General features: G+C 43.6%; 1 protein-coding gene across 1 annotated transcript; it reads left to right on the top strand.

Annotated features, from left to right (window-relative positions):
* Positions 1–6,835: 6,835 nt before the first annotated feature.
* Positions 6,836–14,084, top strand: LOC133163426 (excitatory amino acid transporter 1-like). Its single transcript, XM_061293306.1, has 10 exons — positions 6,836–6,977; positions 7,896–8,038; positions 8,121–8,258; positions 9,314–9,518; positions 9,588–9,630; positions 11,635–11,915; positions 11,995–12,228; positions 12,335–12,529; positions 12,605–12,739; positions 13,294–14,084. Exons 2-10 carry the CDS (start codon positions 7,900–7,902, stop codon positions 13,502–13,504), a joined length of 1,581 nt encoding a protein of 526 aa, XP_061149290.1. The 5' UTR covers positions 6,836–6,977; positions 7,896–7,899; the 3' UTR covers positions 13,505–14,084.
* Positions 14,085–17,851: the final 3,767 nt, after the last annotated feature.

Raw genomic sequence — 17,851 nt, forward strand, 5'->3', positions numbered from 1 at the left:
AAATATGAAACAACAGGATTGTTGTATTTTTACTTTCAATAAAAGATGAATTTACTCACAAGTCATCTAGTTTATCTATGTAGCCCTAAATCACAAGCAAGTCTTGATTTTTTTTTTTACATTCTCAAACATGCCCTGATCTTAAACTCCCAGGAGGGCAAGGAAAAACTAAAAAAAAAACAAACTACTGGAGAAAATGTGAAACCTTGAGAAGAGACCATAGATGGGAGGATCCCCCTTCCAGGATGACCAGGCTGCAATGGATGCAGAGAGGGCACATAGAACACATAATATAAAATAATTCAAAGAAAAAGTGGATGTCCAATTCAAAGTGAAGAGCTGCAGCAGGTTCCCTCAATTGTCCTGGCAGTGTCTTCGAGGGTGGTAATCCGCCTCAGTTCCCTCATCCCGATTGGTTGACAAGAAATCCAGACAACCGTTATCAGTTTGGGTGTCACCTAACCAGCCGGGGAAGGGGGGCCAAAACACAAACTCCAGACGAATTGATCGGACAGACATTGAGGAGTATACTGACTCTGTTTCCTTCTGCATCAGGAAGTGCATTGATGATGTGACTCACTCAAAATCCATCGTCACTCGGGCTAACCAGAAGCCATGGCTGACGGGGGCTGTCTTCAGGCTGCTGAGGGCCAGGGACAAAGCCTTTAGAGCGGGGGATGAGGCTGGCTTGAGGACTGCGAGGGCCGACCTGTCCCGGGGCATCAAAGAAGCGAAGAGGGCGTTCTCTTGCAAAATTACCGCCCACTTCAAGGACAGTAGGGACGCACGGAGCCTTTGGCAGGGCATTCAGACCATCACGGACTACAAGCCCGCGCCGCAGAGCTGTGAAGGAGACGTCCGTCTGCTAAATTACTTTAACCGCTTCTTTGCTCGCTTCGACGCTCAGAACAGCACTTGCCCGCTGAAGGCCACTCACCCTTCACACGAGCTGCCCCTGTGCCTCTCCGCCGACAGCGTGAGGAGGGCGGTTGCCGCTATCAACATCCGTAGGGCGGCGGGCCCTGACAACATCCCGGGTCGAGCGCTGAAGGACTGCGCTGGTGAGCTGACGGATGTCTTCACGGACATCTTTAACACTTCCCTGCAGCAGGCCATCGTCCCGTCGTGTTTCAAAGCTGCCACCATCGTACCTGTGCCAAAGAAACGTGCTCCATCCTGCTTCAATGACTACCGCCCCGTGGCACTTACGCCCATCATCATGAAGTGTTTTGAGCGGCTTGTCATGGAGCACATCCGTTCCGTTCTCCCCCCCACCATTGACCCCTTCCAGTTTGCGTACCGAGCCAAACGGTCCTCTGAGGATGCCATCTGCTCTGCCCTCCACTCGGCCCTCACTCACCTAGAGAGTAGGGACTCGTATGTGAGATTGCTGTTTGTGGACTTCAGTTCTGCCTTCAACACCATTGTGCCACAACGTCTCATCAGCAAACTTGACAAGCTGGGCCTCAGTACCTACCTCTGCAACTGGCTACTGGACTTCCTCTGTCAGAGGCCACAGGTGGTACGTGTTGGCGACAAAATCTCCGCCAGCATCACGCTGAGCACAGGGGCCCCCCAAGGCTGCGTGCTCAGTCCGCTACTCTTCACCCTCCTGACGCATGACTGCACTGCAACCCACAGCGACAACCGCATAGTGAAGTTTGCTGACGACACGACTCTGGTGGGTCTCTTCACCAAAGGAGACGAGACTCAATACAGGCTGGAGGTTGACCTTCTGACCACGTGGTGCAGGGACAACAACCTCCCGCTGAACGTCGACAAGACCAAGGAGATTGTTGTTGACTTCCGGAAGGGTCACACCCAACACCTGCCGCTGACCATCGACGGTGCTGTGGTGGAGAGAGTGAGCAGCGCCAGGTTCCTGGGGTTGCACATCAGTGAGGATCTCTCCTGGTCCACCAACACTGCATCTCTGGCGAAGAAGGCCCCGCGCCGCCTGTACTTCCTGCGGAAACTCAGGCGAGCGAGCGCTCCTCCGGCCGTCATGACTACATTTTACCGTGGCGCCATTGAGAGCGTCCTCTCCAGCTGTATTGCTGTTTGGGGTGGCGGCTGCACTGACTACAACTTGAAGGCCCTGCAGCGCATAGTGAACACGGCTGGTAGAAAGACATTTACATCTCCCATCTCACCCGCAAGGCGACCACGATTGTGAGTGATGTGAGTCACCCCGCTCACTCTTTGTTTGATCTTCTGCCCTCTGGGAAGAGGTATAGGTGCCTGCGCTCCCGCACCACCAGACTCAACAACAGCTTCATACTCCAGGCTGTTAGGATCCTGAACTCGCTTCCCCTTTCTGCGTAGCGTCCTGTACTTTTGCGCTATGCTTACTGTCTGCTGTATGCACACTGGCTCCGTTTTGCTCCTCTTATTTATTGTGTTATCTGTTTATTTATTATTTATTCATCACTCTTATTATTTATTGTTTGTGCCTTCTTGTTTTTATATTGTGTCGTTTACTTGTATGTCTATCGGGTAATATGTCTCGTCACCGTGGGATAGAGAAAACGTAATTTCTAGGGGTGTAAATCGCGGGTTTCGTCACGATACGATATCATATCGATACAAAGAACTACGATACGATATTTGCCGATATCTTAAAGCCTGCTGCGATTCATTCACGATATATCACGATATAGTGCTCTACGATCGATATATATTTTTTTTAAATAAAAAAAATTGTAGTGAATTCTCTTCGATGGTCAGCTGGTCTTCCAAACAAAATGGTGAAAAAGTGGCTGGCTTGGGGAAGGAAAACTTCAGTCACACACGGCTGATTGGGGAAAGATTTTAGTCAACCGATGTCAGAGAGAAGTGTCTCGCGCCCTAGCCAAGATGTCGAGTCTCCTTGTCTACCCTCGCCCTAAACCTTATACTCTTCCGCTTCCCTCCACGCGGGAGCGCGCACATGGGGCTGTTGGCTGACCTATGACCGCACAGCCTGCCTCCCTACCTCTACATGGTGGTATCTTAGCAGTTGTTAATGGAAGCCAGATGTGTCTGGCGCCAACGAGTCTACCTTCCTGGACCAAGCCCTAAACAATCCCACACGAACCTGACCCGAACATGACCCGGTCACACTTAGGCTTACTAGTGAGATAAACATTGCATGATACCAGAATAAAAACACACCACAATATAGAACAATATTCTGATTTATAACAATTCATACGCAAAATCAACAAGGTACTGCAAACTCTTTATTTATGAAATTACAAGCGTATTGTTGTATACAAAGTGCTTATTTTAACACTGAACTTTGATGTTGTGTTTTTTCTTTAAATGTGCGGCGAGATTTGTGGTCCCTGACTATTTGATCACCGCATGGCAAGATTTACAAACTGCACGTGTCTTGTCCGTTGAGCCATCTTTTCTTTGGAATCCAAAGTGCTTCCAAACGAATGACTTGAAGCCTAAAGGAGAGCAAATTTCCTCGTCTTTTTGGACACTAGCCATAGCACCAGCCCAGGAGCCGCGTACTAGTTGTCGACTCCCCTTTCACGTGCGTGCTCTGCTCACAACACAACACGCGCGCACTGCTCCCGGAAAGAGGAAGCAAGCAACAATGAACTGGATTTCAAAATAAAGTCGCGTCTAATGTCCGAGGTCAAATACGGCGATATAAATCGATGTTTACCTTTAGCATCGATGACAATAAATCGTCGAGCATTATATCGATTAATCGATGTGTATCGATGAATCGTTACACCCCTAGTAATTTCGGTTTCTTTCTGTGTCTTGACATGCGAAGAGATTGACAATAAAGCTGACTTTGACTTTTTTTGACTTTGAATCGGCCACCACAGGTTAATTAAAGGCCATGGCATAAAAATGTGTCTTTAATCGTGTTTTAAATTTTTCAACTGAGTTAGCAGTTCTGATATCAATCGGTAGGGCATCCCAAAGTTCTGGAGCCCAAATAGAAAATGCTCTTGACCCTAGACTTCTTTTTGGTCCTCGGGGTCACTAAAAGACTAGCATTTTGCAAGCGGAGGTTACGGGATGGAACGTAAGGAACAACTAGGTCGACGAGATACGAAGGCGCTAAGCCATGCAGTGATTTATAGGTTAATAGAAGTACTTCGAAGTCACATCTTAAATGGACCGGTGGCCAATGTAAGTTGGCTAATATTGGGGTAATGTGATCAAATTTTCTCGTCTGTGTGAGCAGTCTCGCCGCAGCATTTTGTATTAACTGTAGACTTTTAATACTGGACTTAGTTACAAGGACGCGCAACATGCAAGCTCACAAAATTTCATTAAGCGGCAGCAATACATTAGGTTTTAACTAAAATGTTTATATTATAGTCTGTGATGAGGTCATTAACGAGTAGCGCTTTTGTGTGAAGTGATCTAAGTATAAAATCGAGTTTGAGTCTAATCGGTTGATCAGAGTCCGTATCTATTGAAGGACGAAATACAAGTAAGATTGTGTTGTCTAGGCCCGGCCTTACCTTTAAAAAGTTTGTTTGTGCGACAACCATAGAAATTTGATCGTTTATATTTGGCAGACACGTACTGTTATTAGGAGCAGGCACCGTGCCATCAGCGAGACCGGTCAGGGCAGAGTAATTGGACTTGTCTACTACCTCAGTAGAAAGTGTGTCAATGTATGCTGCAGCACTATTCAAACTGTGACGCTCTAGTCTACAAAAGGAGCTTTGTGAATGATGGGAGTCCAGCCTCGCGCTAGTTAACTTTATCTTAACAGACCCGGCCTGCTCTAAAGTGGCCTGTCATGAACGGCTCAAACAGTAATCCATGTCACTAGAAAGAGTGATGGCGCCTTCACGGTTAGGATGAAGGCCGTCCTTCCTCAGCAGGTCGGGGCAGCCCCAGAAGGAGGACAGGTTATCTATAAGCTGAAGTCTCTGATTCTTGTAGAAACCAGCCATCCACCGATTAAGCGAGAAGAATCTACAAAACCTCTCACCATTACCTTTCGCAGGCAAGGGGCCAGAGACAATTACTCGATGCCAACTCATCTTTCTGGCGAGATCACAAGTCCTCACTATGTTTTTCTTTGTTATCTCTGATTGTCTCATCCTAGAATCATTGGAACCGACATGTATCACTATATCCAAGTAACTAGTGTTAAGACACATCACACATCAGGGAAATTAACATGTTCATATGTTTAGTGTAGGTTGAGGGAGAAGGAAAAATATTTTGTCTTGTTATAGTTTTCCAGTTCTTTCTTTAATGCTCGCTATGCTAATAGGAATCATCAGGAAGCTGCTTTCTCAGTTTAACTATTTAATGTATGCCAGAAAGATTGAGACAGGAATTTGTGTGTGAGCTTTCAATCTCAACTGAAGGGAAAAGCCAGTGAAAACAAGAGAAGTGTCATAGCAAAATAACAGCAAAGCTCAAACTACCTAGCTAAACATGTGTGCCAAAGAGTCTTATTCTAACAACAATTCTATTCTAACAATCTCAGCAAATAGACAAATTTCAATGTCTGCGCTAGGTTGAGACACCGATGCAAATCAGTGTAGTTTCGGCCTTTAGTATCTGTAAAATAGTTGTGTCTTCAAATAACTGAAAACAACTGGGCTTTTACCTGCATTCACACTAACCCTAACCCTAAAATAGGCACAGTAATCCTTTAGGGGAGGACACGTTAAAAAGCAGAAAGAAATACCGATTTCTTACTAAAATAGCTAAAAACTGATTAACATACCTCCCATTATATATGGTACTTTGAAAAACTAACCTGAATTTAGGGGTATTCTTCTCTAATTATTCTTTACTTCATCAAAGTCAAAGTCAAAGTGTGCTTTTATTGTCAATCCCTTCATATGTCAAGACACACAAAGAAACCGAAATTCCGTTTCCTCTATCCCACGGTGACGAGAAATAGTACACGATAGACATACAAGTAGACGACACAAAATACCGTTTTTTTCCATGTATAATGCGCAAAATTTAACTAATTTATTGTCCTAAAATCTGGGGTGCGCATTATACATGGGTACAAAAAAAACAACAACAATTTCTTTTTTTTGTTTTTTTTTATGGATATGATACGGAGGCCGGCATTACAGATGCGCTTTCTTCTCTGCTGTTCACTTCAAACACGCTCCATACGAACACAATGCTCTCGTATCAGACGCTTGCTCGATCACCTGCTCGTTTGCTGTCACAATGTACCCTACACAAAGCCGAAAGATTTCTTCGCTATCGAGTTAGCTAGCGCATGCGCAGTGATACTGACCGGCAGAATAACATCCGGTTGTTCCCAAAGATGATCTTTTTTCTGAAATAATTTTACGTTTACGGACTTAAATAGGAGTCAAAATTTGGGTGCGTATTATACATGGGAACAGGGTTTTTTCCAGCGTCAACATGCCATTTTTAGGGTGCGTATTATACATGGGGGCGTATTATACATGGAAAATTACGGTATGTATATATATACATGGAAGAAAACGGTAAAAACATTAATCAGGGACTATTTTTCCATACAGTGCGGTCATGATAGCATAAGCTGTAGGGTTTTTTTTCAACTAATTGTGGAATGGCATGTTCTCTGTGGAAATGGCTCAAATTAAAACAGTGAGACAATGTGTATCTTTTAACACAGGTCTATTTTCCATTCGTAGGAATGGTTACATCAAAGCAGCTTGCAGATGGTGGTAAACACAAAAGGAGGAAAAGACTGAAGTGGATGATGAGTTGACGTAACTGTGAGTTTGCCTAAAAATGTGTCACCATTATCAGCAACCAATAGGAGGATCATTTTATAATTTGTCCTCGTTGGTCACCCGCCCTCTCTTTTCCTGTCTCTCTCTTCTCAGTTATACTATTAGTAGGAAAGCACCATCTCTCCTCATATTCTGTGTTCTGCAGTTCATCACTCTGTCCTGAATCCCTAAAAGAACGCAAACTGCTTCTCTCATCCCACCTGCAAGGTAACCATCAGCAGAGAAGAAATAAACAGCAAATTTTCAGAGGTATGTGACTCAAATAACGAGCTTGTATGTTATGGATTTATGAATTGCATCAGGTGCTTAAGAATCGCAAGTATTGTAGTCACTACAATACTACAATGTAGTGTGTCTCTGTGAATATTTGTGTACATAATGTGTTATGTACATAGTATATATATACGTGTATAGTACATATACATATATATATACGTATATAGTACATATACATATATATATATATATATATAGATAGACAGACAGATAGACAGATAGACAGATAGAAAGATAGATAGATAGACAGATAGACAGATAGATAGATAGATAGATAGATAGACCGATAGATAGATAGACCGATAGATAGATAGATAGATAGATAGATAGATAGATAGATAGATAGATAGATAGATAGATAGATAGATAGATAGATAGATAGACAGACAGACAGACAGACAGACAGACGGACGGACGGACGGACGGACGGACGGACGGACGGACGGACGGACGGACGGACGGACGGACGGTCGGTCGGTCGGTCGGTCGGTCGGTCGGTCGGTCGGTCGGTCGGTGGATGGGTGGTGGGTTAGGTAGTTAGGTAGGTAGGTAGTTAGGTATGCCAGCACTTAGCAGTTAGTGTGTCTCCTGTTCGTTGGTACGTATATGTCAGCAGGGGTACCGCCATTGAGCCGCTGTGGTCACATCGAATCAAATTTGAAATATTTTCTCAGGCTCTTTTTAGTCATTTGCCTATCGAATCTTCATCACTTCCCACCTCACTCACAGCAGCTATGTATGTCAGCTACCATCATCATTTTTTGAAAGTATACTGTACCTTGGAAAATCTACTAGAATGTGCCAATCAAATCAAAATTATTTAAAAAATAAAGAATCAATTAATGCACTATCCACATCCAAATGCCAACATAACCGACTGTTTAACTGCAGCAGGATGCAGCGTTTCAGAGAAGGCATTCACATACGCACCATGAAGGCCAAGAGGAAAGTGGAAGAGATCTCCAAAGAGGACATCCAAACTTTCCTAAAAAAGAATGCCTTTGTTCTGTTTACGGTTGGTGCAGTTATTGTAGGTATGTGTGCCTTGTACAAAGCTAGCACAATGAAGCATTTAACCAAAAGGCTAACCGACTTACATCTTCATTGTCTTTATAGGAATTGTTTTGGGATTTGCTTTGCGTCCTTACAAGATGTCCTATCGAGAGGTGAAGTACTTTTCATTCCCTGGAGAACTACTGATGAGAATGCTGCAGATGCTTGTTTTACCCTTACTGGTCTCCAGTTTAATAACAGGTACAAAAATAACAGTCTTCGACATAAATCTGTTCATGAAAAACAAATAAACTGTTTACTGTGACGATAAACGACTGTGTGCCCAGGTGTGTCACCAACAACATTGTAAAGTTTACAAACAACACAATAGTGGTGGGCCTCATTGGGGATGTTTAATGACCTGAAGTACAAAGAGGAGGTGGAGCAGCTGGTGGACTCGGAAGCCCGATTCGGAATGTGGAAAAAGCTAAAGAAGATAATTGTCAATTTGAGATTGAACCAACCCAGATAGTTTTGTGGTCTGGGGGCTGCAGGAAAATTGTGAGAGTCGTAAGGACAGTGGAAAAGATGATTGGGACTTCTTCTCTTTCCATCTCGAACATGGCACAGAAACAGTTCTCACTTTACAGTTCATTATTACCTCCTTGGAAATGACGCAATATTTGATCACACATTCACAGCATCCAAAGCCGAGAATTTTAGCATTGACTCCTCACACCTTTCAGTATTGTCTGTTCTCCTTGCTGGCGTCTGGAAAGAGGTTCCACAGCATTTGGTGGAGGACTAGCAAGCTCCAAAATAGCTTTGTCCTTCAGGCCATCACAGCTAAATTGCAAATAAGGACGTTACAACCCTCACTGAGTTGCACCACTGTTTTATTTTGCACATTATGCTTTAGGCTACCTGACTGCGGTTCTCTAAATTTTTGAAATATTTTTAAATAACGGCTGCATTCATCCAGGCCAGTAGAGTGCAGTGCAGTGAGCAACGTTTCAGGCTTCCTGCAGTCATACTTACCTCTAATTCTTTTGCCACAGGTTTCATTTTAAAGTGGGGCCGAGGTTAGAGGTTACAACAAGCGTATTATTGTTCAACAGCAGATTCCTGAAGTTAGGTTAGGTTTACGAATATATAGATGTACCTGGAAGGTTTAATTAAATCTGTGACAGCTTGAGCCTCTGTTTCTGTGAAACATTTGGTGACTATATTTTCCTAGTGTTTGTAAGGGTTATGTGGAGCTTTCATTCTCCATATCTCTAAATCCTGTGTTGTTTCTCCACCTTTGTGTGCATTAGGAATGGCAGCATTGGACAGCAAAGCCTCGGGCAAGATGGGCATGAGAGCTGTGGTTTACTACATGACCACTACCTTTATTGCAGTCTTCATTGGCATCCTCATTGTCCTGATCATCCACCCAGGAAAAGGATCTAAAGATGAATTTGGAAAGCAACAGCTGATAGAGCAAGTCAGTCCTGCAGATGCCTTTTTGGATCTGATCAGGTAGCTTGCGCTTTAAGTACGTCAGCATTCTTACTCTGTTCAACCATCTCTGACTGACTGCATTTTCAGAAATATGTTTCCGCCAAATTTGGTCCAAGCCTGCACACAACAGGTGAGCCATCAAATTACTAATCTCTCCCATTTAAGGAAGCAGTATTCATTCAGTGTGCTTTAGTGTATTTAAATCGTTTATAGCTGGCAATGTTTTGCATTTGACAAGAAATCAGCTTCCAAACATTCACACTCACTAGTTGTACGTTCAGTTGTAAGTTCATTTTGTTTTTACTTGTTAATCATTTCACTGGTTCTTTTATCTCAAACAAAATATTTTAGGTTGCATTACCTGACATGTTTCGGCTTGTACTTCCGCCTAAAATATTTTGTTTGTGATAAAAGAACCAGTGAAGTGATTCACACTCACTGTTGTGTACCCACCACAAGTAGCGCCATCACTTCTAACAAATTAGATTGAGCTATTTAGGGATGGATGAGCTATTTCTCAGAAACAAAATACTATTTAAATATTTCCATGCATTTATACAATTGAACACAAATACAAAAGCATCCATCCATCCATTTTCTATACCGCTTGTCCTCATGGGGGTCACGGGTGTGCTGGAGCCTATCCCAGCAGTCATCGGGCAGTAGGGGGGGGACACCCTGAACCGGTTGCCAGCCGATCGCAGGGCACACAGAGACGAACAACCATTCGCACTCACACCTAGGGTCAATTTGGAGTGCTCAATTGGCCTACCAAGCATGTTTTTGGGATGTGGGAGAAAACCCACGCGGGGAGAACATGCAAACTCCACACAGGGAGGGTGAGAGGTGGAATCGAATCAGCACCCTCTTAACTGTGAGGCGGACATGCTAACCAGTGCGCCGCTGAGCCGCCAACACAAAAGCAATGATGTGAAATATGTGTCAACATCATTGTCTGGAGATTATATCCCGTGTGAAGATTCCAGATCCAGAATTTTTAGATTGGCATGATGTCATTCTTAGGTTGCAGTGAAGTAAGAAAATGTGATAGCAAATACTAAAGAAATTATGAATCAAGGAAATGCTAAAGTAATACAGTAAATACAGTAAGTTAAAGTATTTGCCACTTTATGTAGTATGTATGTATATATCAATGTGTCTTTGTGCGAATGTGCACGTGTGCGTATGTGGTTATGTGGGTTTGTATGTATGTATGTATGTATGTATGTGTGTGTGTGTATGTATGTATGTATGTATGTATGTATGTATGTATGTATGTATGTATGTATGTATGTATGTATGTATGTATGTATGTATGTATGTATGTATGTATGTATGTATGTATGTATGTATGTATGTATGTATGTATGTATGTATGTATGTATGTATGTATGTATGTATGTATGTATGTATGTATGTATGTATGTATGTAGTACGTATGTATGTGTTATCTATTTTGAGGCCATATAGTATATCACATATTTCACACAGTTTCAGATCACCAAGCCAATGTAACATCTCACAACCCAAGTAAGTATAATGTTCCAAATCTTATCTCCCGGAACCTAATAAATGGTTGTTCCACCCTTGGCAATAATAAATGAAAACAGGCATTTACGATAACTGGTGATCAGTCTTTTGCATTGCCGTAGAGAAAATTTGGCCCACTTGTTTTTACACAATTGTTTCAACTCATACTTGATCTGCCGATTTTAATAAAAAAAAAAAAAGAGATGCCCGTTTATACCATAGTATCTCAATTGCATTTAGTTACAGACTTTGACTTGATTACCACCGCCAAACCATCCAATCCGACCCACGACTAGATTCCATAATTAGAAACAAAGAGAAAATATCTGTCTAAAGAAAAGTCTCTCTCATTTAAGGCTAAGAATGCCTTTAATTTTGTAATGAATTTCTAAACAATGAACATCTAATAACAATGTTATGTCTAAATTTGATTTTTATTCAAGCATTTGGCAATCAAGGTGACTGTCTGGTAAAACTTTGGCCCTCTGACAAATATTGTTGGTGACCCCAGGGTTAATGGATTGATTTGATCATGACAATGTAATGTGTGTAAATGTGGGGACTGTGGGGATCTAACAAACCCCTTCATTATTTCTTTGTCCAGTTCAAAACCAAATATGGAAAACGAGTCATTCATGTGACCATGACTGTGAACGACACTCTCTTTAATACAACCAATGGAACCCAGGAAGTTATGGAGATCACCCGAGAGGAAGTGATACCAGTGCCTGGTCAGGTGAACGGTGTCAATGCACTAGGGTTGGTAGTCTTCTCTATGTGCTTCGGGCTGATCATTGGCAATATGAAGGAGCAAGGCCAACTCCTGAGGGATTTCTTTGACAGCCTCAACGAAGCAATCATGAAGCTGGTTGCTATCATCATGTGGTAGGACTTACCTTTTGACTTCCTGTTAAATTTGCATTTCACTCACATTTGTCTTAACCTTACCTCCTCCTTCTGTCAGGTATGCTCCTATTGGTATCCTGTTCCTCATTGCGGGGAAAATAGTGGAGATGGATGACCTTACACAAATGGGTGGCCAGTTGGGCATGTATACGATCACAGTGATCATTGGTCTTATGATCCATGCCATTCTTATTCTTCCCACGCTGTATTTTGTCATCACTCGGCAGAACCCTTTCATTTTTATTGCTGGGCTTTTGCAAGCTTTGATCACTGCGTTGGGCACCTCTTCCAGGTGCGGCCTGAATCTAACAGTTAGCATCAGATTTATTGTAACGATCTCTAATTTTCGGGTAAAGTGTGGTGCAAACGTGTCTTATTTTTGTGTTGTTATCTCCCAGCTCAGCCACCCTTCCTGTCACGTTCAAATGTCTGGAGGAGAACAACAAAATAGACAAGCGAATTACTCGCTTTGTATTGCCTGTGGGTGCTACCATCAACATGGACGGCACCGCACTCTATGAGGCGCTGGCGGCCATTTTTATTGCCCAAGTCAACAACATGGAAATGAACTTTGGTCAGATCATTACCATTAGGTAAGAATGAACAAATAATGACTCGCGTAAAGAATAACAAACATATACAAATTAAAGGTGTGCCCTTTAATCAAGTATTACAGCAACTGCAGCTAGTATTGGAGCTGCCGGGATTCCACAAGCAGGCCTGGTCACTATGGTAATTGTACTGACTTCTGTTGGACTTCCTACTGATGACATCACTCTGATCATTGCAGTTGATTGGTTCCTGTGAGTATCGTATAAGCATGTGACACAATGAAGCGCAAAGACAGGATTCACATCTTTGTCATTTTAAAGGCCAATAGTATCCCCATCTCATCACCTAGTGACACATTTTTCGATTCTCCCTGAAGTCCTGCTCTACATCTTTTCCTTTGTGTTGAATATTTTCTGGAGTGAGTTTTAACATAGAAACATAATTAGGTTTCCTAAATTAATAATTCCAATTAGAAGACCCTTTTCAGAAATTACTCGGTTAACTAGGGCAATGTGGAAAAATCCCTGTCTCCTCAACTAGGATGATCCAAATATGAAAATCTGTGCTTTTTATTGAGCATAGCAGAACAAAAAGGTGTAGAATATTATTGTTATGAAACAACATGGGGCAGTTTGTTTGTAAATTAGATTTAAAACTGGGTAACTGGGTAAGAATGAATAAACCACATTACCACAATATCACCACCAAAATGAAATAGTCACATTGTTTTATTTAGATTTTAAAAATTATATAATCAAGCTAAATTAGTGATATCTACAGTGACGTCCTCTTTTTTGTGTGATAGCGACCGCCTGCGTACCACCACCAATGTTTTGGGGGATTCAATCGGAGCAGGCATCATAGAGTTCCTCTCCCGGCATGAGCTTCGTAGCAAAGATGTGGAGATGGGAAACTCTGTGCTGGAGGAGAAAGAGAGGAAGAAACCTTACAAACTCATCTCACAGGATAGTGATTTGGAAAATGACAAACGTGGTCACAATGAATCAATCATGTAGTTCTTCCGAAGTATGCGCTTCAGCTTTTGAATACATGCAACTGACGCTGTTTTGTTTGGAGCTGTTGCTCTCCTCTTTGAATTCACACTAACATTTGGGTTTTATTTTGTTTAACAAGTGATGAATTTAATACATTCCTCTTCCATCCAAATTAACAAAGACAGTTTTCTTTAATTACATAGTCCATAATTTTTTGTACCATATATTTACTTCATGAATGAATGCTCATTAATGTAATATCACATTATCTTCATACAAGGATTGTGTATGTGTGCAAGTGCTTTATGCGCAATTAGTTAATGGAAATGGAAGTGAAGTGTTGTATTTTTTAAAAATAAAGCCAAAAACACTCAAAAAAGCATGCTGCGGGCTAAAACAATGTCTAACCATAATAATTATCATAATTATCTTATTTTCACCAATTGTTATTATTGACTAAAAATATTGTTGGATATAATGTTCCTAAAGCCTGTTTATTAGGCCACTATTGGCTACTATGTATTACTATCGCATGTGTGGACGGTTTTATCAATTGGACTCCTTTAAGTTACCATGACACAAATAAACATTCAAGATTCAAGATTCAAGAGTTTTTATTCGCCATGTTTGAGCGTGCCAAACAAGGAATTTGACTTAGGTAAATCACACCCTCTGTTCAACATTATATGGGAGGCAAAAATAAACTAATCTATTAAAGTTTATCAGGAAAATTAAGTTGTTTGCATCATATTCATTATCTGGCATGGTCCCTGTGTTATTAAGGCTGCCAGGACAGTACAATTCCTTTCAGCTGCTCAGATACCTCAATGATGATTTGTGTATTTTGCGACAAGTTCAGCTCAAAAGCGCCCCTTCAATGCAACTACTGCTTTCAGGAAGTCAGCAATTGTGACGTTCTCAAGCTCCAAGACTATTTTACTATTCCTACTGAAGTTGTCTGATCCCTTTCCTTAGTATGTTGTTTTTGTCTTGCTGAACTACTGTGTGGTGAGTCGGGAAGTAGAGGGCACAAGGCATAAAATGATTAAGTTCTTTGGTTAAAAAAAGACATGTGCTTCTTTTAGTTCCTTCTCCAGTCTTGTTTTCCTGCTATCACAAATGAAAATTGCTTGTGGAGAGCTAATCTGTCCAGAAAGTTGCTGGCCAGCTAGTTCAGTAAGAATCATAGATGAATTTTGAGTCTTTGGTTAGTCATCTTTTTTTAACATGGTACAAAAAAATAACTTCGCAGCCAATTGTGTTTGGTTACCGAGCCGCATGGACAATCTTTGCGCTAATTGACACAATTACTTTGGTGGCTTGAGGATCTGTCGCCCCAGAAATGGTCATTTTAATTAATGCCGTCTTTGTGCGAAAAGACGAAAAATCAGCCTCCTGCGCACGGTCCACTCAAAGTACATCCGGACGTCTGAAACTTTAACCGGGCGACGGGCACCGAAGGCCCTCGCCTGGATAGGCTCCAGAGCATCTGTGCCCCCCCCCCTGAGTGAGCCCCGTGGCCGTGGAGGCCGTCACCAGCCGTGCACAACGGCCGCTTCAATGCCGCACATTTGCTCCTGGTTGAAACTGCACAAAGTGCGAAGGCTCATTCATTTACAAAACGGATTCGGTTGAAGTTTGGAAATTACCGTAATTTTCGGACTATAAATCGCTTTTTTTTCATAGTTTGGGTGGGGGGGCGACTTATACTCAGGAGCGACTTATATATGTTTTTTTCCACAAATTTTTACTTGATTATTAACACATCACTTACTTACAAGTATAGTTTACCACTTCACATGTTATTTTTAGTATAGTTGATCACATCACATGCTTTGATATCTTTATCTTGAACATATTCAAAACATGAAAAATAGAGAGAAAAAATCAAATGAAGTAATTAACACTTTAAAGCGCCACATCCTCTGGACATGTCCTCTGTCACCAGGATGACATAAAGGGTACATGGGTACAAAAAAAAAAGAAAAGTTTTTTTTTTTTAATCCGGATATGATACGGAGGCCGCCATTACAGATACGCTTTCTTCTCTGCTGTTCAGTTCAAACATGCTCCATACGAACACAATGCTCTCGTATCAGACGCTTGCTTGATCACCTGCTTGTTTGCTGTCACAATGTACCCTACACAAATCCGAAACATTTCTTCGCTATCGAGTTTGCTAGCGCATGCGTAGTGATACTGACCTGCAGAATAACATCCGGTTGTTCCTAAAGATGATCTTTTTTCTGAAATAATTTTACGTTTACGGACTTAAGTAGGAGTCAAAATTTGGGTGCGTATTATACATGGGTACAGGCTTTTTCCCAGCATCGACATGCCATTTTTAGGGTGCGTATTATACATGGGGGCGCATTATACATGGAAAAAAACGGTAATTATCTCTGTAGTGGTATGCAAGCACTGCTCGCCACTGGCGGAGTTCGTGATCATTAAGTGCCGTCCTTTTTACCTGCCAAGGGAATTTACCGCAATTCTGCTAGTCGCGGTTTACATCCCGCCTTCCAACATCGAAGGCGACAGGGTCGCGGCTCTTAGTGAACTGTACCAGGCTGTCAGTGAACAAGAGACAGCGCACCCTGACGGTTTCACCATCTTCGCTGGGGATTTTAATCATGCTAACCTGAAGTCTGTTTTTCCGAGGCTTCACCAGCATGTTAATTTTCCTACGCGTGGCGACAGCTTCCTGGACCGGGTCTACTCTTCGCATAAAGGAGCTTTCAAAGCCGCCCCCCTCCCCCATCTTGGACTTTCTGACCATATCACTGTTATGCTTTTGCCCGCATACAGACAAATGGTGAGAGCGTCCAGGCCGGTTCGCAAGCAGGTACGGGTGTGGCCTGAGGGTGCCTCTGATGCACTGCGTGACTGCTTTGGCTCTACTGACTGGGACATGTTTAGGAGGGCTGCCACTTGCGACGATCGGACAGACATTGAGGAGTATACTGACTCTGTTTCCTCCTACATCAGGAAGTGTATTGATGATGTGACTCTCTCAAAATCCATTGTCACTCGGGCTAACCGGAAGCCATGGCTGACAGGGGCTGTCTTCAGGCTGCTGAGGGCCAGCGACAAAGCCTTTAGAGCAGGGGATGAGGCTGGCTTGAGGACTGCGAGGGCCGACCTGTCCCGGGGCATCAAAGAAGCAAAGAGGGCGTTCTCGTGCAAAATTACCGCCCACTTCAAGGACAGCAGGGACGCACGGAGCCTTTGGCAGGGCATTCAGACCATCACGGATTACAAGCCCGCGCCGCAGAGCTGTGAAGGCGACGTCCGTCTGCTCAATGACCTCAACCGCTTCTTTGCTCGCTTCGACGCTCAGAACAGCACTTGCCCGCTGAAGGCCACTCCCCCTTCACACGAGCTGCCCCTGTGCCTCTCCGCCGACAGCGTGAGGAGGGCGCTTGCCGCCATCAACATCCGTAAGGCGGCGGGCCCTGACAACATCCCGGGTCGGGCGCTGAAGGACTGCGCTGGTGAGCTGACGGATGTCTTCACGGACATCTTTAACACTTCCCTGCAGCAGGCCATCGTCCCGTCGTGTTTCAAAGCTGCCACCATCGTACCTGTGCCGAAGAAACCCGCTCCGTCCTGCTTCAATGACTACCGCCCCGTGGCACTTACGCCCATCATCATGAAGTGCTTTGAGCGGCTTGTCATGGAGCACATCCGATCCGTTCTCCCCCCCACCACTGACCCCTTCCAGTTTGCGTACCGAGCCAAGCGGTCTTCTGAGGATGCCATCTGCTCTGCCCTCCACTCGGCCCTCACCCACCTGGAGAGGAGGGACTCGTATGTGAGATTGCTGTTTGTGGACTTCAGTTCTGCCTTCAACACCATTGTGCCACAACGCCTCATCAGCAAACTTGATGCGCTGGGCCTCAGTACCTACCTCTGCAACTGGCTACTGGACTTCCTCTGTCAGAGGCCACAGGTAGCACGTGTTGGCGACGAAATCTCCGCCAGCATCACGCTGAGCACGGGGGCCCCCCAAGGCTGCGTGCTCAGTCCGCTGCTCTTCACCCTCCTGACGCATGACTGCACTGCAACCTACAGCGACAACCGTATCGTGAAGTTTGCTGACGACACGACTCTGGTGGGTCTCATCACCAAGGGAGACGAGACTCAATACAGGCTGGAGGTTGACCTTCTGACCACGTGGTGCAGGGACAACAACCTCCTGCTGAACGTCGACAAGACCAAGGAGATTGTTGTTGACTTCCGGAAGGGTCACACCCAACACCTGCCGCTGACCGTCGACGGTGCTGCGGTGGAGAGAGTGAGCAGCGCCAGGTTCCTGGGGGTGCACATCAGTGATGATCTCTCCTGGTCCACCAACACCGCGTATTA

The sequence above is a fragment of the Syngnathus typhle genome, linkage group LG12 (assembly GCF_033458585.1).
Source record: "Syngnathus typhle isolate RoL2023-S1 ecotype Sweden linkage group LG12, RoL_Styp_1.0, whole genome shotgun sequence".
In the NCBI taxonomy this organism is placed as follows: domain Eukaryota; kingdom Metazoa; phylum Chordata; class Actinopteri; order Syngnathiformes; family Syngnathidae; genus Syngnathus; species Syngnathus typhle.